This window comes from Pelodiscus sinensis, chromosome 3 (genome assembly GCF_052426305.1).
Source record: "Pelodiscus sinensis isolate ZL-2025 chromosome 3, ASM5242630v1, whole genome shotgun sequence".
Classification (NCBI taxonomy): Eukaryota; Metazoa; Chordata; order Testudines; family Trionychidae; genus Pelodiscus; species Pelodiscus sinensis.
Genome location: NC_143054.1, coordinates 117,725,106 through 117,752,890, shown reverse-complemented (window position 1 = coordinate 117,752,890; position 27,785 = coordinate 117,725,106). Strand labels below are relative to the sequence as shown.

The 27,785-nt window shown below is 42.2% G+C and overlaps 1 protein-coding gene across 4 annotated transcripts in view; it reads left to right on the top strand.

Annotated features, from left to right (window-relative positions):
- The window catches only part of PRKN (parkin RBR E3 ubiquitin protein ligase), a 1,204,231-nt gene that overhangs the window by 36,144 nt on the left and 1,140,302 nt on the right, over window positions 1-27,785 (top strand). For 3 of the 4 annotated variants that reach the window (XM_075924578.2, XM_075924580.2, XM_075924579.2), the window contains exon 2: window positions 21,496-21,576. The exons of the other annotated variant lie outside the window; for it this stretch is intronic. In XM_075924578.2, the coding sequence (XP_075780693.2) occupies window positions 21,496-21,576 (81 nt within the window). The remainder of the gene's footprint in view (window positions 1-21,495; window positions 21,577-27,785) is intronic. 4 annotated transcript variants of the gene reach the window in all.

Sequence of the window (27,785 nt, the reverse complement as noted above, 5' to 3'; positions counted from 1 at the left end):
CAGATATGCGAGTAGAACAGGGAATGTTTAGTTAGATGCAATCAGGTTATTTTCTCTATTTTTGAGTTTGTTGGATTACTTTCTGCTGAGTCCATGTACTGTCTGCCTTCTGTACATTGTAACTTTTTAACTGAATCCTAGGGAAGCAATTCTGTGTTTTTAATCTTACCTTTTTTAATTCTTCTGTAACACCTAGGAACCAAGTAATGTTCTACCAAGAATGTCGTCTTTGTTTTGTTAATAAAATCACTTTTTAAAGACCACGATCTGATTCCTGTGTCCTAGAAGGCAGAAGGTTGTGTGTCCTTCCAGGCCAGCTATTAAAAATGACAATTTGTTTTCAAACTCTCTCCTGAAGGAGGGCTAAAGAGCTTGAGGGTACTGCACAGGAAGAAATTCCCAAATGGCTCTTCATGGTTTCTCAAAGGGGTTTTTGCATTTGGGTGGTGGCATGTACCATTCAAGGTTGGGGAATCTGTGACCTTGCAGAGTTGTTTTTTTTTTTAAGGAGAAGCCTTTAGTGGCAGGGTATTTTTAAGCCTCTTGCAGGCCCCCACCTTCTGCACTAGAAGTGCCAGATTGAGGTACAGCCTTGACCATCATTTTCTGTTTTCTTTGCAGTCTTACAAGGGACTAAGTCAGGCAGTCCATTTGTTTTAAAACAACAAAGTTCTATTATTTACAGTTTAAAGTAGTGCAAAGTATTTGACCAACTTTGCATATTGTTTCATATGATTGTACCAACAGTAGGCTAATTTTAAATTACTTCCCTATCTGTTTGAAATTTGTATTATATGTATTAAATTACTCCCTTCCCTGCCATTATATGTACAATATCTGTTTCACTTTCTAAAACCCTATGTTTACATTTCCAATTGATGTGAAAGTACACATTTTCTAATTAAGATGAACATTTCATACAGACGTATTAGTATTACACACAAATAGACTAAGCTTAGAAGACATCATCATTAAGGCTGCAAAGTACGGCACTGAGAAGTTAAGAACTGCCAGAATTCAAGTTGCCTATACAGCCTTAGTTTAGCCCTCTTGTGAATATACAGTTATAGTACAGTCTTTACTTACGTCATCACCTGCCGTTTTTTCTGTAAGACCCATGCCTCCTTCCTTACACAGAATAGATGATGTTCACTTACAGAGCAGTTGTTTAATATTATGTTTCCCCCTTGTTCAGAGTGTAGCCTCAGGAGTTATTTGCTGCATGTTATTTTGCACAATGTTTGAACCCTACTCTGTAGACAGTTATTTATTTTCTTGTGGGATTCTCTGTGATTCTCATTATTCTAGTATTTCAGTTTTCAGACTTCATTGCACTGCGTTCCCCTTCTGAGAACAAAAAATTACTACACGACTCCAGTGACTTGTGTTTACTCTATTTTCCTGGCTGGGAGGCTGTAGCCCGGGTCCTGGTCTCAAGGGCAGAAGTCCAAGCCCTATTGTGTAGGGCTGAAGCTCTTGGTCTTCCACTTCAGCCCCATATGTTAAGGCTTTGGCTACAGAACTAATGCCTCATGGGCCAAAGGCTGAGCCTCTATGTCTTGGGCTGAAACTTGAGTCCAATCTTGAGCTATACTGCCTGAGCATGACACCCAAACTTCGGAAATGAGGGGTGGCCATGTCCGAGCCCCACCGCCAAGTTATGAAGCCCTTGCACTTCAGCCATAGGCTGTGGGGTTTGGTCTTCAAGTTTATGCCCTGAGTCTCAGCTAGTCTAAAATTGGTGTTGGTGACCCCATTAAAAAGATTCCTGAAGTACTTTGATATTGTGACCCTGTGATGGATAGGAGGAGTGCTGGCCAACACCCAGTGACTAAAGGGTTAAACTCGGATAGCTATCAAGGGTGTTGGCCGGCGGGAGGGAGGAGGAGGAGAAGAACCAATGGGGATACAGTGCTGAAATGTGAATTGGATATAGATACGTGGTCTGCTCTTTCTTTGTGGGGGATTTCTAAGAAAAGGGCTGGAGAGAGCAAGGTTCAGAATTACCATGCCTATGAGAAATATTGAACATGGGAGTGAACTGGACCTTGAAATACAGATCAGCATGTAGCATGAGTAGAGGGAAAAGTATCTAGTCACAGTCAGAGTATTTTTCTTTATTTTGGTTGTTTGGTTTAAATTTCTCAATGTGAATCCATGCCTTTCCTCCGTCATTCACTATCTAAGAGTTGTTCCCAGAGTTTTTCTCTGTTTTAATGTGTTTTACTTAGTTGCTGTGTACACCTAGCAGCCAAGAATGCTTTATCAAGTCTATCTTCTGTTTGTTAATAAAAATCAATTTTTTAAGGTGATGATTTGATTTGTGTGTCCTGGAAAGTAATAGGGGGCCTGCATGTATACTTGCCTGCCTAAGACTGGGCAGTTAGGTACCACAGTGTTCCCTCCTGTTTTTTAGGGAGGAAGCTTTTCGGGTTTTTTACTCCGAGCCAGTGCATCCGCGACTCTGGAAAGTTTTGTTTTGTTTTTGTAGCAGAGCCTATAAAAGCAACATATTTAAAGTCTTTGCGGGCCCCCACCTTCTGCACTCAGAGTGGGGAACAGCCCTGGCAGACCCTCATATTAGATTGTCAAGTATCAGAGGGGTAGCCGTGTTAGTCTGAATCTGCAAAAGCGACGAGGAGTCCTGTGGCACCTTATAGACTAATAAGGTTTGTGAAGTTCTAATATGTGAGTTCTTCACAATAATTAATGAATATATTTTTACAACATCCTTGTGAGATGGAGAGGTGGTATTATCCCTATTTTACCAATGGGAACTGAGCAACAAAAATGAAAGTCAAAAGTATCCAAAGACTGGGGGACTCAATTAGAGATGCCACCATCCAGGGTTATTTCAGTGTACTTAGCATTATATATGCTTTATATCCGTAGTGTCCAACATTGGCTACTGCTATAGCGAACTAGCCACACTCAACCGTCCATATAGCTACTTCTGGCTATTGGCTAGCGTGTTGGACACCACAGCTTTATATGTTCAAAGCATATATCCCATTGACTCCAGTTGCAGCTGTGAGTGATCAACACTTCTGCAAATCAGACTCCAGGGTTTCATGCTGATCACCCAGAAAATGAGCAACACAATTAAAGACCACCTATAGAAAGTTTGTTTCAAAGGACTTATTTAGAAGAGGCAGGATAAGAATCTAAATCTCCACAGCAGCATTCAACTGCCTTAACCATGAGACTATCCTTTCCCTTGTCTCATTCACTGCACACATTCCACTTTATACAGCAAATGAAGCAGAGGCCCTACAGACAATACTCTCCTTTACCTCATATCTCTAATTAGTTTCTGAAGCCCTTTCTCTCTTATGCACTGAATAAGGCAGGGCTAATGTGCAAAAAACATAAAATGTAATCATGTAATTAAAGTCTGTATTATAATATATATGCACAATGGGACCAATTTAAGGCTGCCCAGTCAACCTTAATTTTGGCTTTTCCTAACTTTTGAGTGCATGGTTTTGCAACAAAGTTTTGTTTTGTTTTTAAATGCAGAGAAGAGTTGTGTGTAATATCCAGGGGTATGTCTACACTACCACCCTAGTTCGAACTAGGGTGGTTAATGTAGTCATACGAACTTGCAAATGAAGCCCGGGATTTGAATTTCCTGGGCTTCATTTGCATGTTGCCGGGCGCCGCCATTTTTAAATGTCCGCTAGTGTGGACTCCGTGCCCGCGGCTACACGCGGCACGAACTAGATAGATAGTGGAACGAGGCATACAGATAGTTCGGAATAGAAAGCCTAGTCCGATCCATCTAGTTCGTGCCGCGTGTAGCCGCGGGCACGGAGTCTGCACTAGCGGACATTTAAAAATGGCGGCGCCCAGCAACATGCAAATGAAGCCCGGGAAATTCAAATCCCGGGCTTCATTTGCAAGTTCGTATGACTACATTAACCACCCTAGTTCGAACTAGGGTGGTAGTGTAGACATACCCTTAGGTTTTTAAAAAAGCAAACTGAAAAAAGCAGAACTTCCATTATGTTGCATCACATGACACCCATGTTTCATCAGCAGAGTTAGAACCTTTAGAGGTGCCAGACCTCTGACTTCTAAGTTAGTGGACTACAGATAGCAGCAGTAGGTTGTCATTCTTTCTGTGGACTGACAGTAGAGGGCAATGAGACAGATGTTTTGCTAGTGCATTTCAAAGAGATATTTGTTGACATAAGAGGAATGGATCAGGGGATCTTGGGTTCCATTCCAGATTCTGGAGGGGAAGTGTGTTGTTGTCCCAGGCACTTCATCCTATTACCCTGATTCTTTCTGGATCATTCTTTCCAACCTGTCCCTGACCCAGCTCTCTCTCTTTCTCACCCCTGGCTTCTTGCCGAGTCCCATTCAGCTGATCACAGTCTCTGCTTCTCATCTCAGTTTCCTTGTCCATAAAGTCCTGATGTCAGGACTCTGAATTCCCTGTCTCAATCCCAGTCTCCTCCTTATCCCAGTTTCCTTACTCAGTCCTATTTCCATACACCCACCAACTAGTCTCTCTCACTTATCCTCCAGTTGCACCACTCATCCCCTGCCAATGTTCCTGTTCCAACAGGTGCATAGTCCCACTTTCCTACCAAGACTTGTTGCTCAATATCAATGTTTGTTCCCTCCTCCTTCAGCTCCTTCAGTTTCTTTGTCTAGTCAGACAGGGTGTCTAGTCCTCTCCTTTCCCCATAACCCTTTTTCCTCCATCTCATTAGTTCCCAGTCTTCTTATCTAGCTAGTCTCAGTCTCATGCCATCCACTGACTCTCAGTCCCTCCCATGCCCATTCCCAACTGCCAATTTTAGTATCCTCACAGGCTTCTAATCCCAGTTTTCCTCTTTTCACCTGCCAATTTCCAATCCCAGTCTGCCACCAGACTCCATGTCCCAAGCTGCTCACCTCCCCATTCATATTTCCTGGTCCAGTGGTCCCCAACCTTTTGGGGCTGCCGGGCGCCTGTGGGCGGGGCCACTCACGCACCAGGCACCCAAGGGCGGGGCTGCACACACAGCCGGGGGCGGGGCCACCCATACGCCGCATGCCCGGTGCCGGCGCCACCCATGCGCCACACTTCCGGGGCCAGCGCCGCTCCTGTACCACAAGCCCAGGGGTGGAGCTGCCTATACGCCACGCGCCCGGGGCCAGAACAGCCCATGCGCTGCATGCCCGGGGCCGGCGCTGCTCCTGTGCCGCGTGCGCATCTGGGGGCGGGGGCGAGGGCGGGGACAACTCCGATCACTCGTCGGGCTCACAGAAATGGCCTGGCGGGCACCATGGCGCCCATGGGCACCGCATTAGGCACTACTGTCCTGGTCCATCTCTTCTGCCCTCGGTATTTGAATCAGGTAGCTTCCTCCTCCACAGTATCTGGGCACCACTGGTCGGGGGCACAAGGAGCTCAAAGAGAATTATCAGTGATTTGCTGTCTGACTCAGAGGACATATCTACTGGGCTCTCTTAGGTCCAGGTCTATTCAGTATTGTCATTTATGACTAAGATACCAGAGTAGGGAGTATGCTTACAAAATCTGTGGATAACACTAAGTTGGGAGGGGCTGCTAGCAGTTTGGAGGACAGGATTAGAATTAAAAGAACCTAGACAAATTAGAGAATTGTTCTGAAATCAACAACATTAGAATTAAATGAAGACAAATGCCCAATATTACATTTAGGAAGGAAAAATAAAATGCACAACTACAAAATGGGGGGGAAATTGCTATGCAGTGATACTGCAGAAAAGGATCCAAGGTTTATCTTGGATCACAGATTGAATGTGGGCTAACAGACATTTTTATTTGGAAAAAATAATATAATTTGGGGGCATATTACCAGAAGTGACATATGTGTGCAGTGAAAGGTAATTTTCCCATTCTACTTGGCAGTGGTGAGGACTTGGCTGGAGTAGTGTCCAGGTTAGAGCATAATACTTTTAAGAAATATAGACAAATTTAAGAGATTGTAGTGTTGAGAAATGAAGAGTGAGACTATACTTGTAAGGACTGTTGAAAAGGAAAATGGGATTCAGTTGTTCTCTGTGTCCACTCCTAAATGTTAATCTGCAGCAAGACAAATTTTGTCTAGTTATTAGCTTTGTAAATGTACAGGTAGTTAAGTGCTGGAGTAGGCATCCAAAAAAATGTTTTAGAACATGGCCCTTGGGATTCAGACCATTGGCCCCCTCCTCAGTGAATCAGGGAGAATTAAGTCTTCTGCAACACCCATGCTCTTTATTCATGGTCAGTCTCACCACCAGTTTCTAGATTTATGTAGGCTTTACGACTGCTTGGCATAACACAGTCTAGTCCAGCAACAGACTAGGAAGCTTCAACCTCCCTCTGAGCCTGATTTTCCCCTCTTGGTCTCTGCTCTTCTTTCTTTACTGCCAGTCTTATAGCTCCTGCTAATGAGACTGGTAAGTGCAGTCCTTTACCAGGCAAACAAAGAAGGATGTTCACCCAGCCCCAATTCATTCTCCCAGTTGGTAAGAGATAATTAAGGGTTTCTCCAGAAGTGACCTGCCTGCCACAGTGGCACAAAAACCTTTCACAGATGGCTTATCTATGTGGTCGTTCCTCTGCATTGATGACTTGTCATGATCCCTTTCAGCTCTGCATTTCTAGGATTCTGTGCTCAGTGCACAGAGAATCTTTGAGGATTTTAACTACTAAAATCTGAGTACTGAGTATTTGCGTACAGACATTTTTCGGCTGCAACTTGGATAGATTTTCACAGGAAAATAAAAAAGCATATACCTGATAGAAAGGCCACTCCCCTACCAAATTTGAAATACAGGCAGTCCCCGGGTTACGTACAAGATAGGGACTGTAGGTTTGTTCTTAAGTTGAATTTGTATGTAAGTCGGAACTGGCGTCCAGATTCAGCCGCTGCTGAAACTGACCAGCGGCTGACTACAGGAAGCCTGAGGCAGAGTTGCTCTGCCCTGGGCTTCCTGGAATCAGCCGCTGATCAGTTTCAACAGCAGCTGAATTTGGACGCCTGGGACAGAGCAGCTGGGGCGCTGCCGGGTAGGTCCCCTCAGCGCTGCACCTCAGCACTGCGGGGACCAACCCGGCAGCACCCCAGCTGCTCTACCCCAGGTGTCCCCAAGTCAGCCGCTGCTGAAACTGATCAGCAGCTGATTCCAGGAAGCCGGGGCAGAGCAACTCTGCCTCGGGCTTCCTGTAGTCAGCCGCTGGTCAGTTTCAGCAGCAGCTGACTTGGGGACGCCTGGGGCAGAGCAGCTGGGGTGCTGCCGGGTTGGTCCAGTAGCGCCGAGGAGCGGCGCTGTGGGACCAACCCGGCAGTGCCCCAGCTGCTCTACCCCAGGTGTCGGCGGCGGCACGAAAATCCTGGTCTGCTGGGGGGGGGCCCACTAGCTGAGCCCCCCCCCCCCCCAGCAGACCAGGGAGACGCGGGTGGCAGGACCGCCAAGGCGCGCCGCGGCGGTCCCGCTGCCGGCGTCCTCCGAGGCTTTGCTCCCCGTCTCCCTGGTCTGCTGGGGGGAGCCCCCCCCAGCAGACTAGAGAGACGCGGAGCAAAGCCGTGGAGCACGCGGGCAGTGGGACAGCCCAGATGCGCCGTGGCTGTCCCGCTGCCGGCGTGCTCCGAGGCTTTGCTCCCCGTCTCCCTGGTCTGCTGGGGGGAACTCCCCCCCCCAGCAGTCCAGGGAGACGCGGAGCAGCTTTTCTCGCCCCAGAGTACGCAGGCGGCGGGACCGTGGCGCATCTGGGCGTCCCGCCGCTCCCGTCCTCCGGGGCGAGAAAGCCCTGTTCGTAACTGCGGATCTGACATAAGTCGGATCCGCGTAACTTGGGGACTGCCTGTACCTGCTCTCTCTCCCTCCTGTCTCCCTTCCCCGCAAGCCACCTGGAGGTGCTAGTACTTTTCAAAGTAAAGATCTTTGTAATTACTTTAACTTTTTGTATAGCAGTGTTATTATTCCCAGCCTTCGGAAACAACTGAAATTTTTAGCTGAATATTTACATACATACTCTCTCTCCCTCACTCACTCCTTCCCCCAACTCCACTGCACTTCCAGGCTGAGGCAGACATCAAGCATAGAAAATTTAAGCCCAAATATAGTTATAAACTGAAAGTTGAAAAGAAAACCTTACAATGGTACGTGCCAAGGCAATCTTAATGAAAAAGACACTATTACCACCCCTGCTGTAATCACAGAAGTGTAGGACTAGAAGGGACCTTGACAGGTCATCTAGTCCTGTCCCCTGCACTCAAGGCAGCTGGTCTGTATGCGGAGCTGGTTTTTAAACTGGCTCCCCTTGTGGACCAGCTTCCACCTAGCACCCTGAGCTCCTGCCTCTCATACATAGGCAGCAGCTTGGAGTTGCAGGGAGCTCCCCAGGAGTGGGGTCGGAGTGCACTGGCTGCTGGCCCCGCCCCAGGAACTATCAAATAGTCATGTAAGCGATAAGAATACATGTGATTACATAACTATTCCGTTACTCGATATCTAACATCCCTAATGGAGATTCCGTAATCTACCTAGGCCAGTGGTCCCCAACCTTTTGGGGCTGCCGGGCGCCTGGGGGCGGGGCCACTCACAGGCCACGTGACTGGGGGCGGGGCCAAACATGTGCCGCACGCCAGAGGCCGGCAGCGGCATGTGCTGCGATCCTGGGCAGGGGCTGCTCAGGTTCTGCGCAGCCGGGGCCGGTGCGGGCACACGCGGCGCCCCCGGGGCCGGGGCCAAGGCCAGTGCTAGGGCTGGCAAGGGCACGTGCGGCGCACCTGGGGGCGGGGCCAAGGCCAGGGCCGGCAAGGGCACGCGCGGTGCACCCGGGGGCGGGGCCAAGGCCAGGGCCAGGGCCAGCAAGGGCACACATGGCACACCCAGGGCCAGGGCCGGCCATGCGCCCGAGGCTGGCACCTGCTGCACGCCCGGGGGCTGGGCCAGCCCAGATTGCTCCGCGGGCGCATGTAAAGGGCCCGGCGGGCTCCATGGCGCCCGCGGGCACCGGGTTGGGGATCACGGACCTAGGCAGTTTATTCCAGTACTTAGCTACCCTGATAGGAAGCTGTTCCTAATGCCCAATATAAACTGCTTCCTGCAACTTAAACCCATTGCTTCTTGTCTTATACTCACAAGCTAATGAGAACAATTTTCTCCTTCCTCTTTGTTTTTTATGTACTTGAAAACTATTATCATATCCCATGTCAGTCTTCTCCAGACTAAAGAAACTGATTTTCTTCAATCTTTCCTCAGAAACCATGTTTTCTAAACCTAAAAGAGTTTTTTGTTGCCCTCCTCTGCACTTTCTCCAATTTTTCCACATCTTTCTTGAAATGGGCACAATATTCTAGTCAAGGCATTATCAGTGCAGAATAGAATGGAAGGATTACTTCTCATGTCTGGCTTACAACCCTCCTGGTAATACATCCCAGAATGATTTGTGTGGTTTTGGCAACAGTGCTTTACTTTGACTCATATTTAGCTTGTGGTCTACAATAACCCCCAGCTCCCTTTCCACAGTTTTTCCTAGGCAGTCATTTTTGATTTTGTGTGTGTGCAATTAATTGTTCCTTCCTAAGTGAAGTACTTTGCATTTGTTCTTATTTAATTTAATCCTATTTACTTCAGACCATTTCTCTAGTTTGACCATATTATTTTGAATTTTATCTTATCCACCAAAGTGCTACAACTCATCCCAGCTTTGTATCATCTACAAATGTCCACAAATGGAATGTATTCTCTATTCCATTATCTAAATATTGATAAATAACGAACCATTGATAATATACAGCTACTGCTTTGTTCCAACAATAAATAACACAACAACATTAATCCTGACAACCCCTGGAGCATTCCTTTCTTTTAGGTGAAGAAAGGTAAGGAATTATGTATGCTATATTTGCTTCTTCTTTATCAATTTTTCACACCTGGGAAAAGAGAGGCAATGTGCTTTCTGTACAAATGCTGTGTGGAAGTTAACATTGTGTTTTTGTTACTAGCCTACTTGAAGAACAAATAAGGGCAAGTAGCAGCTCCACCTTCAAATTTAGGAAAACATAATTATGCTATAATGTATGTATTGTGATTTCTCAGTCTGAATTGCTGCTTAAGAGGCTGGCAGGCATTGTAAAGTTGCAGCTCAACCCCAGAAGGTCAATGTTACTCTGGGAGATAAAAGTTTATACCAGTGTGAGACATAATAGAAAATAAGTAGAAAGAACTACAGATCCTTTTATGTAAAGAAAGCCATGATATGGTTTTAGAGGCATACTGGGGAAATACACACTATGGTGATGTCAGCAGCTTTGCTCAGATGAGATACAGGTTGCAAAGTAAAATGTGTTCAGATACCAAGATAGTAAAACACGGTATAAATAATGATCAAAGGCAATTCAGAACAACTGGATTTTTATATTTTTATTTACAAGATTTTTAATGCTTCTCACCATGATATCTTGAATACATCTATTAATAAAGTTATCATAACCACCATGTGAAATAGGGACCTCTCTCTCTATATGTATATAGCTAGATATATAAATATGCCTATCTTCTTTTACAGAAGGTAATACACAGATACAGGACAGAATAAGCAATTTATGCAAGATCACATGGAAGGATTAAGTGGAAAAGTCAGGAACTGAACCTACATTTCTTTGGTCCTAGTTCAATTCCTAGTTAACAAGACCCTCTCTCCTTACAGTATTTGGGCATCTACACCTAAAGACTTGGAATAACAGTTCTGAAAAAAAAAGCTGAATCCAAATGCATCTAAAGGAAGTATTAGAGACGTTCCTTTTTTAACAATAAACAAAACAGAGGTGTCTATGCCACCTTTGAACGTTTCAGCTTGTGGATTGATACTGGGGCTAGGGCTCCCCTACATCAGCTATTTTTTTTTTATTGTGAAATTCTCTCTCTCTGTTTGGCGTAATTAGAAAGTTGGTCCATATATGAAAGACCAAGAAAATAATCAATAAGGAGCCAACATACCATTTTATACTAACTACTGATTTCAGCTTGATTACAGGACAAAAATACTGCCTTTTAAAATATATGTGGACTCTTTTGTCTTTAGGTTGAATGTGTACATTTGTCCATTTTTTGATACTGAGCTAAAGTCATTATCCAATAGATGTTAAAGGAGTTTATGGCTTTAGCTGATCTCCTAGTGGAAAGGTAACATCCTAGTAACATCGTTACTGGCATTGTCAGTACTGAAGGTGGTGAGTACAGAATGGTTACTGATACTGAACTGTCTTCTCAGTTCTACTTCTCTCTAGGACAGGACTGAGGCATACTGGTGGCCTGTCTGGTATGTACTCTGTGGACCAGGACCACCAGAGGGGTGGCAGGGCAGTTGCCCCAGGGCCTGAGAATTTAAAAGGACCCAGGACTCCAGAGTGCTGCGGCTGCTACTACAACGGCAGCTGGAGCCCTGGGCCCTTTAAATCAGTGCCAAAGCCCTGCATGATGCGCTCCAGGCAGAATTAAGGGCCGTCTTGAGGGACGACGGGGCACAACATGGTCCAGGTCGTATGTAGGGCCAGCTGACTCTAGCACCTCCTCTTCTGCCCAAGGCTTCCACACACACATTGCTCAGGGTCTGGCAAACTTTCTTGCCAGTTCTACTGTGGACACGTGATTTAAGCTTCAAAACTTCCAGTCTGCCAACTGTGAGAGGCATTACATTTTGCTATTTTTTTTTTTTTTTTGTGATTTAAGGAAAAGCAGATCTCTTAGATGCTGAAATACTGGAATCACCATGCTCATGTCTGCTCTTCGAGTTAAGGACTGTTTTGTTGCCGTGCCATACTAGTCTTTTATTAAGGCTCCTAGACACTATGGTAACGCTACTATTATATTAATTAATAGTACTAATATTAGTAAGTCTCTTTCTAGCTTTCAAGAGATTGTTTTCCTGCTTACTGTGAATGTGTAGTGAAGAGATGTATTGTGCTCCCTTGCCAATTCAAACATATCAAGATACTAGATTAACAATACCAGAAATCACATTTATTTAAAATATTAGCCATTACTTCCCCCCTGTATTTTAAAATTATGATTAGACTAGAAAATGGCTCAATAAATGACTTAATATAACAATTCTTTTATTGGACAGAGAAGTGAGATAATATATATTCAGCAGTGATTTTCGTTTGAGATACTTTTCTTTGAACTTTGAACATAGAATAACATTCTCTAAACATACATCTATGCAATTTTTATTTTTTCAAATATATTTCAAATCACTTTTAATAAAGAGAAAAAAGGATGTTTATGAACAAAGTTTTCATCAGCCTTTATCTGCTGCTGAAGTTTTTAAACTGGGTCAGTTGTAGCTCAACACTTAGTATAGTAAAACCTGTGTTATCCAGCATGCTCGGGGGTTAGGACATTTCGGTTATCTAAAAATTCTGGTTATCTGAGGATCCCATCAACCTAGGAAAAACCAGTGGACAATAATAGTAGAACTCAAGTTTTTAATATTGGTAGTTGTTTAGTGTGAAGCAGTTGGTTTCACATTTCTATTTTGAGTTAAAGATGATTAGTACTTCTTAAATAAAAAATTATTAAGCCAATCATGGTAAGCCAAGCCAGGCCAGTGTCCCTGAAGATGTGACAGCATTGTGGCTGGGGGCAATGCCGGTTAAAAAAGTTTTCTGGTTAACAGAGTGCCGGATAACAAAGGTTTCACTGTATGTGAATACGTTCTTTTTTATGATTGTGTCTTTAGGATGTAGGTGTAAATCTGTCCATTTTGAAAGAGAGAAAAGGGAAAGAAAGAGAGAGTAACATATGACCAGTGCTAGTACATGTCACTTAATGCCCTCCTAAAATGTGCTGGGATACTATTGTGATGAGGACAAAGTATCAGCCTGAAGAGAAAAGTAGTACAGTAAATGTCCGATAATCCGGCACCTTTAGGACCCAGGGGGTGCCGGATTATCAGATATGCCGGACTATCGGAAGGGGGGGCTATGACGGGTCTGGGGTGGAGTGGGGGGGATGCGCCCCTCGGCGCTGCGGGACCAACTTGGCAGCACCCCAGCTGCTCTGCCCCAGACTTCCCCAAGTCAGCAGCTGGGGTGCTCTGCCCTGGGCTTCCCGGAATCAGCCACTGGTCAGTTTCAGCAGCAGCTGACTAGGGGAAGTCTGGGGCAGAGCAGCTGGGGTGCTGCCAGGTTGGTCCCGCAGCACCGAGGGGTGGCGCTACGGGACCAACCCAGCAGCACCCCAGCTGCTCTGCCCCCGGCTTCCCCGAGTCAGCCGCTGGTCAGTTTCGGCAGTGGCTGAATTGGGGAAGCCGGGGTCAGAGCAACTCCAATTGTCTGGCTGCCTGGAGCACTTCCGGGTTCCAGATGGTGCTGGACCATTAGGAGTGCTGGACCTTTGGATGCCGGACCACTGGAGTTTTACTGTATAGGGAAGAACATTGTTTCCCAGCTGCTAACAGGACAGTCAACCGGATCCTGATTCAGATTTTGTTCCTTGAGCATTACAGAATTTTGTAAAATATCTCAAATTTTCCGATTTTCAATTCTGTTATTGATAAAAACATTTCAGATTTCTTCCCTTTTCTGTTGATTTACTGACAACTGATATAAAATCTGCTCAGCTGTTTTTGTTGTTTTTCATGTAGTTATCAAATATTAATATGCATTTTTGGATATGTTTTTGTTTAAATGTGATTTTTTTTAAATGTCAGAAATTACTTCATTTTGGAAGGAGAACTTCATTTATCATTGTCCATAATGGAGGCTATAGTGGGAAAGGTAAATTCTGCAATCAACTTCCCCCACATATTAGAGAATCTAAGTGTTTCCTTCTTTACGTTCATTAGAGCAAACTACCCAGGGAAACAGTGCATTCTGTATCTATTAATAACTTCAAATGACAACTGAATACCTTTCTGGAAGATATGGTTTAGTTAAATAAGTTACTGGGTTCAATGCAGAAGTAAAACTGTGAAATTCTATGGCTTGTGTTATGCAGGAGGTCAGTCTAGATGATTTAATGTTACTTCCTTGACTTAAAATATGTGAAGATCATTGTATAGTCAGCAAGAAATGGAATTGGAATATGAGGGGAAAATTGTTCAACTATCAAACATCTGTGGCCCCTATATCACAGTGTGATACGCTAGCACAGACTTTTATGTCTGCAGAGAGACAACCTGAAGTTAATATGATTCCATATAATCATAAGAATCCAGGCAAGCAGATACTTTTCCTGGAGTGAGGGTCCTTTAATATTTAAAAAGGGTACACTGGAAAAGTATTTTCCCTTCTTCAGTGTTGACATATAAGACTACTAATTATTAACTGAATGCATACTTAGACCTAAGCATTACTAATATATTTTAAAACAATATAGCTTCATGTGTATGTATATGTGGGGGGCAGCACATGGAGCGATGGAGCCACTGCTGTACATGCCAGCTGCTTTCAGGAGCGGTACAGGGCCAGGGCAGCTCCCAGGGTGGGTGGAGCAGGGATGGGACTTGAACTTATGAGTTTGTCAAAGTTGAAGGGGAACTCCTGGCATCTATATGAAGTATGGATGTTAATTGTTAACCAGCAAGTTTAATTCTTAATGGTTCAGGCTTAACTGGTTATAGTTGATTGGTGGGGACTGGAGCAGTCCCCCACCCACTACAGGTAGGGGGCTGCTCTAGCTCCATGAGGCCTATAGTGGGCAAGGAGTGCTCCAGCCTAGCCAGAGCAGTCCCTGTCCACAGCAGGAAGGCCGCTCCAGTCTGTCCATGGCAGGGGAACAGCTCCAGCCCATCTGTGGTGCCCCCCTGCTCGTCCCTGTTCAGTTAGTTATCTGGTTAAACTTAATGTTTAACTGGTTAACTAATTCAATGGGATTTTACATCCCTCTCATGAAGAAGTAGTTGGGTTCCAACTCTTTTGCTGTAAACTTCTGTGATTTAAAAAAAAATTCTGTCTGCATATCCTGGATTCATTTGTGTTTGTAGTTTTGATTCTTAAGCAGTGTTGTAAAATATTGGTTGTTTTCAACCCTCTACCCCCATCTCTGCCATACATCTTCAAAGATAGCATTTGTAAAATTTTCCTTCTTTGGATGCTATGAAAGCCTTAAAGACATGTTGCAAATCCTTTTCAAACTCTTTCCTTTTTATTTGGCTATTCTGTTAAATAAAAGAACAAGTTTATAATATTGGCTATTTTTTCCCAATCAAATCAATGTAAGCAGAACTGAATTGAGGCAGATGCCAATCCTTTCTTTTAATTTTGACCCAGCACTTTTTCTGGCTAGAGTACACGAACTTGACCCTTCTGTGTTGCTTTCCTGGATATTTGTCCCTTATGAAAGCCGATAAAATCAGCAGAGCCAGTATAGATAAAGAGCCATATAGGGTTGTATAATAACAGCAAGACTGTTTTGTGACCATGTTCTGGAGGCTGGCTGGAGGTGACAGTATTATTTACTTTTGTTGCTTGAGGTCCAAAGAGAGAATAAATTGCTATTGATTTTTGAGACATTACGGTGAAGTGTCTGAATGCCTGCAGAATAGCTGGGTGGCAGGATAACCTGCAATTGTATAGAAACTGTCTTTTAAAATGAAAATTCATTTTCTTATTGTCATAAAGTTCTATATTTCAGGAGACAGTTACAAAAAAATTTAGTTATAGTACTGTGTTTATTATAAGTATATTTCATCTCTCAAAGAGAATAGTTACAAAACTATTGAATTCTATTTTAAATTGATGAATAGAGTTCTGTATGCTATATGTTGTTGCATAAAAGGAGCAGTTAATGTTTGTATTAAACACTTAAAGACGGATCTTCCAAAGCTATAGTAATTTGTAGGCAGAAAATTAGATATATTAGAATTCAAATAATATTTTCCATCTACCACAAAACTTATTTTTTCCCCCAAAAGCTGATTTCTGCTGTTATCCATATTTGACATGGTAAATGTGTATATTATGTTTTGCCATTTGGAGAAAAAATCCAATCCTCTGTGTTTACTTGCTGTTATGCATATATACATCTTTTCTTTTTTTTCCTCCATGTCTGATTGCTATCCTTTTAAGATTTTATAGCATTGTTACCTCGTAGTGACACCTGCTGGGAGAGAGATAAATGGAACATCTGCAGTTATCCATGGCTGTTGCCTGTCAGTTTCTTTTCTAGACTCAACAGTGTTCACCCAGTTTAGCAGTCCAGGATGACGCATGTTTCCAGGCTCCCCTTGAGGACATCTGCTGTCATCCTTTTCCAAGGAGACTGACTCCCATGCCACATTTACTGTGTTTCAGAAACTCACTAGAATGCCATTGTAAATTTGAATCCCCCAGTTGGGTCTTAAACTTACAGCACCAGAGTACTAAGGATCTGTGTAGTAATACAGGCTAGTCATAACAGTAGGTCTCTTAATTAACTGCATTTACCAAGATGGGCATAAACACTTTTAAAAAAATTTAATTAGGCTAGTAGGTTACAATGGCTCAGACTTTCTTGGTGGCTTAGTGTATCCTGGAGGGTTCTAGGCATTTTTAATTGAGAAATTGAGGAATCCTTCTCTCCTAGAGTCCTCTGACGGTCATTGTAATATATTTTCTGGTTTGCCTTTCTATCGCTGACCCAAATCTTGTCAGTCATGGCTTTAAATATGTACCTGAGTATTTGCTTACCAGCGGAGAGGGAAGATTTTCCTTGAGGACCAAGCTTTTAAAGATTAAATTCCAAATATGAACATCTTTCCATAGCTAGAGGACTCTTCAACTTCTACTCTCTTCAATTCCTTCTCTCTCCAAAGGGCCATACTCAAGCTATTAATAATTTTGTTAACAGTGACACCAAGTCAGATTAAAACCCATGCTATATGCCAAGCCAGTCTGTGTCAGCCTCAATGCGAAGCTGCAAGTCTCAGTTCCTGAACCAGTTCAATCAGTGACAAGTGATGCTTGGAGATAATAGGTAGAATCCTGTTTGGATACAAAATGTATATCCACATCTGCATCTGTATCCACAAAAATCATCCGTGGATATAAAGTGGGTATCCCCAAATTGGAAGGGTCCTAGATACAAAATGTATATCCATATCTGCATCGATAGCCACAAAAATGAGCTGCAGATATCCATATTGACATCTGCAGATATGGATGCCTGTGGGTATCTGTGGATTTCCAGGGTTCTGATAATTGGGACTTGGTGTTCATTGGACCACAAGGAGGTTTTGTCTGTATGTGCCCATTCACCCATTGCATTATAGGTTGTTATGCATATATCTATATGTTTCTTAAATTAATTGCCCTTGTTTCAGCTACTAAAACTCTTTTTTGTAACATTAATAAAGGAATAGAATACCCCATGTATTACCACAGCTAATATTTCATTACACCCTTCCGGCAGGAATAATTTTCTATAGAATAAACGTCCAAATGAGTTTGTATGTCTCTGTGTTATCTAATGCTATCTTTGTGATGGTCTGTTTGGTGCTACTCTACTGCTGTCCCCATCTTCTCCACCAAAGGGGAACCAGTTATAGGCCAGCCTTGTAGAGGCGATACTGGAGGTTCCTTCCCCAAATATCATAGGGAACTAGAAGAAGGCTCAGAAGTTGATGGGACAATGCAGTTTAGATGTGGGATGGGGAGCAGAAGCCCAAACAGAAAAAGATTAGGGGTTCATGTTGGATAGTCAGCTGAACATGAGTTCCCAGTGTGTTACTGGTCAGAAAACCTAATGCAAACTTGGATGAATAAATAGGGAAATCTGGAGTAGAGAGGTCATTTTATCTCTGTATTTGATCCTGATGCTACCACTACTGCAGTACCAGGTTTGGTTCTGGTGTCTACAATTCAAGAATGATGTTGTTATAAGTTGGAGAGAGTTTGGAGAAAAGAATGAGTAAAGGATTAGAAAACATGTCTTGCAGTGACAGACTCAAGGAACTCTATTTAGATGAACAAAGAAAAAGTTAATTGATTACATCTATAAAAGGAGTTTAAAAATCCCTGCCTGTGGGCCAGTCCCTACCAGGGTGATTACGCAATCTGGCCTGGGACTCCAGGTGGGCTGCGGGGGCCTGTTATTACTGTCCCCAGAACCCACTCCTTCCCATCAGCCTGCCCTGTCTTCCATGGCACTCTGTTCCTTATGGTACCAGCCTCCCCGGTGATCCCCAAAACCATGTGCTCAAGGGATGTGGTACCATGAGGGGGAGAGTGGAGCACCGACAGGAAGGGGCAAGGTTTGGGGGCCAGTAACAGCCAGGTCTCCACCCTCTAGGAGTCCTGAGCTGAATTGCGCAATTGCATTAGGAGTTTTTGACCCCTGATCTATAGGTATTTTCATGGAGAACAAATATTTAATAAAATGGCCTCTTTGGTCTGTCAGAGAAAGGAATAAAATAATCCAATGACTGGAAGTAGAAACCAGAGAAATGTATACTGGAAATATAGCTTGTTAATGGTAAGAGTAATTAGCCATTAGAACATTTCACCAAAGTTATAGTGGGTTGTCCATCACTGACTATTTTTAAGTCAAGTTTTTCTAAAATACCTGCTCTAGGAATTATTTTGGGGAAGTTCTATGCTGTGTGCTTTACAGGAGGTTAGACTAGATGGTCATAATTGCCCCTTCAGGCCTTAGAATGTATGAACCTATGTCTCTGATGCCCAGGCTCCAGCTGTTGGTTCTGCTCTGCTGGCATGGTGAAGTGCTTTTACAGACAAGCTCCCTGCATGTACTGCTGGTGTTTCCTGCCCACATATCCCCAGAAACTTGTAAAAAGTCTCTGGATTGGGAGCATGTATGCTCATGCCTCAAAATACAGGTCTGAGCAGGGCCAAGCTGGCTTATGTTCCTTGTTCTGCTGTCCTTGGATTCTTCCTTGCAGGGTGAAGATACGCCTATTAATGGGCAGTGACCCTTTTAAGCTACTGCAAAAAAAGTGATTTTGATAACATTTTATGTTCATAAATATTTACAAAAAGAACATTTTTATATTTTATCTTTGACCTATGAAACATCATAGTTAATTTTACGTGCTTTCCTTTAAGTACGTGTTTGTTGTTTTTTGTTTAGCTGTGTAGTGAAGTATCCTTTAAACTACTTCCAACTGGGCATCAAATGGGTTAACGCTATTGGTCTGCAAGGAAACCATTTTCATTATAAAAGTAAAATTACTTCGAAAAATGCACTTTAATTGAAATCCCATTTAAAGGGTAAAATTATGTTATTGATTATGATCAAAATGTCCCCGACACTGATGAATTCATCAATTCCTGTTTTAGACATGTTATAAATCTTTTAGTGGAGGCAGGGGAACGTGAATGAGATGGATATTTTCAAATTATAGTGGCACATTACTTTTTATGTGTAACTTTTTTGTTCTCTACAGTGTATCTGAATGGAAGTGGCTTTTAAGAGCTGCTGTAGAAAAATAACACACTACGAAACCTGCATTATAAATCAAACTAAGGTCATGCTGGTTTATGCCAATAAAAAGTATGTTTAAAAATTGTGACTGACTGTTTTGAGATTTGCTAAAAATGGCATCAGTAGTTACTCTGTTAAAGAAAAATGCTGATAGTAAATAAATGTAAAGTATTTCATTTTCAAGCATAGTCACATATCAGACTGATATTTATTAAGTATTGTAACAGCACCTTCAAGTATCCAGGTCAGAATTTGGAATGCAACATTTATTATTTCACGTACTAATTTAAGGATTGTGTACAGTGAATTCATAGTACAGATATGTAATTTCATTATTTCTGACAATGGTAAGTTTTTGGTGCTAGAATCTACTTTTCAACTAGCTTTTCAGTAGGAGCCCCATTTTGCTATGTGCATAAACATTCCTGTAATGTATGAAGCAGCCTGAAATATTTTGAGGGGCACTGTGGCCTATTAGAGAGATCTCTGAACTCAGGAGCCTGAGTTTTATTTCCGACTATGCCAGTGGCCTGCTTTGTGTCTTTGGGTCAGGGGCGTAGATAAGAGTGGGTCTGTTTGGACCCACCCACTTAGCATTCTGACCATCCAAATCGGGGATGGAACCCCCTCGAATTGACATGCTGGGACTCCCAACCCTGGCTCCTTGTCCATCAGCCTGATTACCCCCCCTCCCCTCTGCTGGTGCCATGCACTCCTGCCCTGATCTACTGCCCCAACACTGACCCCAGAGGGGAAGTGACTCCTGGGGGCATGGCTGGGAAGGGCTAGCACTGGGGCTGGAGACAAGGGCAGTAGGGCATGGCACTGGCAGGAGTGGAGAAGTGACCAGGCTGAAAGATACTAAACTGGGGTTGGGAGGAATAGACATAGCTGGAGCTTTGGTGGGGCCTCTTTGTGCCATGGGCATGCCTTCAAATCACACATTCATGAGAAAATAACGCTAATACTTATGCATAGATTTCTGGTCCAGAAAGCACCATTGTGATCATGTAGGCCTAGCCCTTTGTATAAAACAGGCCCTAGAACTTCCCCAGAATAATTTACAGAGATGTCTTTTAGCAAAATATCCAGTCTTGATTTCTAATGCGCTAGTGCTGGAATATTCACTATGACTGTTGGTAAATTGTTCCAGTGGTTAATTACCCACACTGCTAAACTTTTACACCTTTTTCAGTCTCAGTTTGTTTACCTTCAACTTTCAGTCATTGGATCATGTTATACTTTTCTCTGCTAGATTTAAGAGCCCAGTACAAAGTATTTTTCCCTTGTAGATACTTTATACACTGTAATCAAGTCACCCTTTTATCTGCTAATGTATAACAGTGTACACACCCAGGTAACATATACCACTTTTGTGCAATACATTTTCTTTATGTTTGCTTCCTTTCATTAGTTTCCCAATATGTCCAGTGCAAAGGAGGAAAAGACAACAAGAGTGCTGCAAAGGTTTCTCATGCTGAACTGTTCTTGATGTATCTTACTCCTCATATGTTTGAAAAGGAATGGGTTTCATAAAGATTCTTATCACCTCTTATGCTATGAATATTGCATTTTTATTCATGTGTTCCATTGCTGAGCAACTATTATAATAATTTTCTATAAAGAGTTCTGTTCCTTTTACCATACTATTTTGGTTTGGTTTCACATTCAAAGCATGGTAGAAAGTTTTTATACTTTACGTGGCCTAGTCTGTTCATGACATTATTCACAGTTACAGTATTCTGTACAACTCAGTAAAATCAAGATCAGTATTGCCTTTATGGGGTTTGTGTGGTTTGGGGAGTTTCTTTTCAGTGGCTTTAAGGAATTTAGTTTAGTGCTTCTGAAAGGTACAGGTTTGACAGTCTGCATCTCTCCGGATTGAACTACTTTCTTGAAGCATATAACAAATATAATTTGGATAGCAACAGTGAAAGTTATGCATCTTCCCTAGAAGCAATGTCTAGAGCAATGTTTCTCAAAGTGGGCTGCAAAATCACTTTGAGAAACCTGTTAACTGGCCGCACTGGTTTGTTTACTTACTGGTACTGTGGCCACAGAGCCTTGTGGCTCCTAATGGCTCTGTTTTGTCGTTTGCAGCCAACGGGAGCTGCAGGAAGCAGCATCCTGGCCCACATCACTTCCCATGGCTCCCAGGAAAGCTCCATGGCCACAGTGCCAGTAAGTAAATAAACTTGTACATCCAGTTAACAGATTTCTTAAAGTGGTTTTGCAGATCACTTTGAGAAACACTGGTCTAGATTATAGTATACTGTAGTGTCAAATGTGGGCTCATTCTATTGAACTGCCAACAGAGTATCAAATAACATAGAAGACATAATAGAATTAAATACAAACAGAAAATTCTAATCAACATTCTAATGAAAATACTAAATGAACATTTTTGAGGTTTCTGGAGTATGGCTGAACTCAACTTTGTTGCATCTTTGTTCTGTCTCATTTTGGCAAGGACTGAAAAAAGGAAATACTGAAACAAAACTATGCTTCATGTATTCCTAGCCCAGTCTTAAATACTACAGTCTTGAAATTTTATGTCATGCATTCGCTGCAGTCTTAGTTCCAAATGAAATAATTTTGGATTAAGGAAGCTAAGCTTCAGAAAAGCTTTTGATCACTGTAGTCAGGAGGAGTATGGCTGTATTTTAAAAACAGTATTATTATAACTTTTAACTGTAAACAGTATAAGATCACATGGCAAAAATTGGAAATTTTGTGTGCCATTGTTCAGGAACTAGTAGAGAGTCTCTAAGGTTGTGATACAATAAATGTGTGTTGTAAAGCTTAGCATCAGTCTCTTTACTAACACAACAGTAGCAACTTACTGTCATTATTGATTTGGGTTGTGTTTGTAGAATTAACCTAGAGGTGAGAGGCTTCACATCTCATTTCTAGTCCCCTGAGCCATCTCATAACTCCCCCCATAGTTTAATTTGATGGAATGCAATTATCAACCTATTGATTTTTTTTTATTGTGCTATAGGACAGAAACATGATAACATGCCTGCAGCTGCCAGCAGGAACTTCCCTTGGAAATTTCTTCCAAAATCATTCAAAGCAACAGGAGAAAGATTTAAAGCTGCTAAGTCTCCTTCCAACAGCTACTCTACACAGCCTGAGATCATCACAAGTGTAGCAACCCAGTACCAATAGTATGACTTGACATCTTTGCTCTACATGTAACATCAGTAGAGCACCACTTACCCTTCTCTTTGGCCTTTTTCTCTCCATTCTTTCCTAACTATTCTCCTCTCACTGTTCTTTCTCAACACTACTATTTCTTCATTTCCCCCCTTCATTTCTCTCTTCTCCTCTCCTCTCTCGCCATCTGACAAAGTCTTAAATTCTCCTTTTCCTTCTCCTACCTTTTCTCCCACATTTCCTCAGTTGACATGTGCCCCTCCATTTTCAACTTCTTCCTTTGTGGGAGGGATAGCTCAGTGGTTTGAGCTTTGGCCTGCTAAACGAAGGTTGTGAGTTCAGTCCTTGAGGGGGCCATTTAGGGATCTAGGGCAAATCTGTCAGGGATGGTATTTGGTCCTGCCATGAGGGCAGGGGAGTGGACTTGATGACCTCTTGAGGTCCCTTCCAGTTCTATGAGGTAGGTATATCTCCGTATATTATATTAAATGAGTTGCTGCTGCTGTCTGTCCTAATCTGGGTCCCTTGCACATATGCACACTATTTCTTTCTCTCATTCCTGTCTTTCTTTCTGTTCCTAAGGATTTGTTCCCACTAACCTTATTCTGATCTTTTGCACTTCCACTTCTCTTTTTTTTTAATCTCACTCAGGAACTCCTGCCCTGCTTTCAGTAAGTTCACTGTAGTTCACCATCTTTCAAACTCTCAAAATTCATCTCAGGGTTCTTAGAAACTTGGCTGTCTTCTAAATCTGCTATTGTGCAGCCCTCTCCTATGGAGTTCCTCCCTTTTCTGGCTTTTTGTTTTCTCTCTTACATCCTGTTCCTCATCTTTCCACTCCTTCCACCCACCATTTATTCCTCCACCTTTGTACTGCACACTGTCCCTCTCATAGATGGGACTCCAGCTTCTCAAATCTGCTTTCACTTTCCTCTCTGACTTTAATGTTTTGCTGTCCCTATTTTTCTTTCCTCGTCCTGTTACCCTAAGCAATTTCAAGATCCATTCTGATTTTTCTGCCTCCTAGGTCCTCTCTCTCACTTTCTCCTTGATCACCAACTCAGGGTTGACTCTGCCACTCTCCTCTCAATCGAGTCTCTTGACCTGGTCTTCTCAAGAAACTGTTCCCTCTCTGATGTCTCCAACTCATTCATTCCTTTTCCAATCAACATCTTTTTAGTTTTCCCAGATCTTGTTTCATGTCATTTACTTGTTGTAAGGTTCTTAGATTCAGAGCCTATTGAATTTTTTTAGCTGCTCTGTACCTCAACTTTCCTTCCATAGTTACTACCTTCAACTGCCCAGTCTCTTCCTTATTGCTTTAAACTTTACTCAAGCCCCCAAGCCTTATCTCTGTCATTTCGGCTTCTGTTCTTACTCTGTTGATGTGACATTGCTATAGTCTTCCAACATGCCTTTATGTTTTCTTCAGCTCTGCTGTGTTCTTGACCAAGGAATTCTACTTCCATCCAATACTTTCTCATTCCATTAATCTATGACAGTTAGTCTCATCTAGTTTATAGAGGTTTTTATACCATCCTCATCACTATAGTACCTGTGCACCTTTTAGTAGTGCATGAAGTGACTGTTGTCACTAACTTCTATCACAAATTATTAACTCTCACATTTTCTGGAAGGATTTGTCTAAGCATATTCAATTATATACAGCTACTAGCTGTTCAGAAATTTTAATACAGCTGTTATACTTCAAGTTGTAACATGTATTGGATATTGTTAAAGTAAATTACCATTCTATAAAAGATTTATTTTCTCCTTATAAATCCTGCTTTGTTGACTGGAATCATGTGCTCTTAACTCATAATGCATAACTGCCTTTCTTGGATCATTTCAACATGAGCCAAATTAATATTACAAATTTTAGTTCTGAATCTATTCTCACATTGGTCTAAATTTATAGTAACTCCACTCATGTTACTGTTGTAAAACTGGCATAAGTGAGAGGAGAATCAGGGGCATGTTTTACTGTGATATACCTTGTTTAGCTTCTTAACAACAACAACAAAGTAAGCACAAAAGCTTTTTTCTTTTCTAAACGCTTTAAAGAAAATTTACTGCTCATGAAAAGTGGTGAGTTGATGGAGCCAGAGAATGAAATTTACCTAACTATAGAACAATTACTACCCATAGAGATTCTCTGGAATATTTTGGTTCATTTAAGTTTTTTACTTCATTTAACTCTACATTTTCTTTCACGTATAGTGCCACTCTCCCACCAGCATGACCTGTTCTGTCCTTCCAATATATTTTGTACACTGGGATGACTGTGCCCCATTGATTGTCCTCATTCCACCAAGTTTCTATGATGCCTGTTATATCAATATCTTCCTTTAATACGAGGCACTCTGGTTCACCCACTTTATTATTCAGATGTCTAGAGTTTGTGTATATGCACTTTAAACATTTGTTATTATTTATCTGTCTGCCATTTTCTGAAGTGTTAGAATCTTTTTAATTTGCTTCTCATCTAATCTTATCCATACTTTATCATCTTCCATCCTCTCCTCTTTACTAGAATATAGAGAATCTCTATTAACAAACCCTCCCATAAGAGATATCTCTGTCCGATCCATGAGCTCCTCCACACCTGTCGGCTTCCCCCCAGCCCTTAGTTTAAATTAAAATTCAAAATGATCTGAACAAACTGGAGAAATGGTCTGAAGTAAATAGAATGAAATTCAATAAGGAGAAATGCAGAGTACTCCACTAAGGAAGAAACAATCAACTGCACATATACAAAATGGGAAATAACTGCTTAGGAAGTAGTACAGGCAGTCCCCGGGTTACATGGATCCGACTTACATCGGATCCCTACTTACAAACGGGGTGAGGCAACCCCGCACTAGCTGCTTCCCCCCAGCAGACCAGGGAGACGCGAAGCTAGAGCCGCCCCCAGCAGACCAGGGAGACGCGGAGCGGCTTTTCTCAGCAGACACCTCATCTTGAGAATAAAGGACTGAGGGAAGTGAGGTGTGGGAGAATAAAACTGAGCTCTGGAGAAATGTTTGGCTAGAGTTTCCCCTACAATATGTACCAGTTCCGACTTACATTCAAATTCAACTTAAGAACAAACCTACAGTCCCTATCTTGTACGTAACCCGGGGACTGCCTGTACTGCAAAAAAGTTTCTGGAGATTATAGAATCATAGAAGTGTAGGACTGGAAGGAACCTCACTAGGTCGTTACAGTGGATCATAAGCTAAATCAGAGTCAACAGGTAACTGTCGGGGAAAAAATTCTGAGATGTATCAGTAGTATAATCAAGGCACAAGAAATATTTCTTTCACTTTACTTTTCATTGATAAGGCCTCAGCTGAAGTATTGTGCCCAGTTCTGGGCACCACATTTCAGGAAAAATGTGGAAAAATTGGAGTAAGTCCAGCGAAGAGCAACAAAAGTGTTTTTTTAAAGGTCTAGAAAACATGCCCCATGAGGAAGGATTGAAAAACTTGGATTCAGTCTGTAGAAGACAGGATTGAGGGGGGACATGTTAACAATTTTCAAGTTCATAAAAAGAGAAGGGAGAAAAAATGTTCTTGTTAACTTCTGAGGATCAAGACAAGAAGCAATGGATTTAAATTGCAGGAAGAGTGATTTAAGTTAGATATTAGGAAATACTTCCTGTCAGGGAAGTTAAACACAAGAACAAATTGCCTAGGGAGGTACTGGAATCTTTATCATTGAAGGTTTTTAAGAGCAGGTTAGACAAACACCTGTCAGGAATAGTCTGGTTATTACTTAGTCCTGCTTTGAGTGTAGGGGACTGGGTTAGATAACTTATTGAAGTTTCTTTCAGTCCTAAACTTCCAGGAGAGTGGACAGACTTGCTGGGCTCCGAGACAAGGTGGGCGTGTAGACGGCTCTGCACTCCCAGAACATTGGGTTTGGGCGAACCAGCCCTCAGAGCTGCACATCTCTATAATCTATAATCTAACCTTTAGCTTCTCTAATCTAACCTTTAATGTGTCATGGAGACCTCTGTTGGAGCAAATGTTTTTCATCCCTCCAAAAGTGATGTTTATTTTCCTTAAGCTTGTATGAGTATCTTTATTGTGGCCACCTTCAGATTTCTTCATACTCCCCAAATAGCAAACATTTTCTACCTGTCTAATTCATTGTCCATCCTTGTAACTGTTGTCCAGTTTCTTATCTTTGTAACCATGGCTTTCTCTGCATTTATTTTCAATCCAACTTTTGCTGCTTCATGTTCTACTCTGACATCTTCATGTTCTACTCTGATGTGAGTGCAGTCATTCTGTTCTATATTATATTTGTTGTTGTGTTGTCAGTGTTGTTGGCAAAGCCAAATTTGAATAAACTTTTCACCGCTAATCCATTTTACGTATCCACAATGCTTTTTGTTGATTGCTTCATCACCTAGACTATTGCTAGTGCAAAAATGCTTAAAAAATTATTATTATTGCAAGTTCTAATATCACAATCGTACTATATTGTTTTGCCTCAGTGTACACCCACGTCTATAAAATTATGTATCTGAATTTCAGAGATTAATTTTTAAAAAAAGTTAATTTAGTGATTATGGTTGATTCTGTTCTGACAGCACAAGAGCCTTGATATTTCTTGATTTATCCACAGAACAACTACAAGCAAAAATAGCAGAAACATAAACATTCCTATAATCTGTCAGTGCTCCTCAACCTGTGTTCAGGAGGGACTAGTGATCAGGGTGAGAGGTTCAGTCTCTAAGAGTGATCTATTCTTAGTCTTTCTGTAGAGACTGATTACAAAGATAATTGTGATAGCTCTTTTTGTGATATATACAATTGTCCAGTAGGAATTGTTATTGTACTTACTAATTGTTGATTTCAGCATCATAGCAGTAAAAATTTTGTCATGCTGCTCATTGAATTGGAATGATGATCATTAAAGAATCAGTTTGGGGCAAGATACTCCATTGTTACAGTATCTTGTAGAGGATGGTTTGAGCACGTATCTTTTTTTCCCTCTTTTAGATTAACTGTGTGTAACTTGAGCCATATTTTTAAGTGCAATTAAAAGGTCCAGTTAGGGCTATTATCTGGCCCAGTAATCTCAGTGCTCCTCAATTTGTATTCAGGAGGGAACACTTATCAGGGTGAGCGCGTTGGAACAGGAGATTGACACACGGAGATGTGGTGTCTGGCCTATTTACTTAAGACAGCCCCTAGGAAACATCCAGCAGATCCCTGTAACTTCAAGGAAGGTAGTCAAAA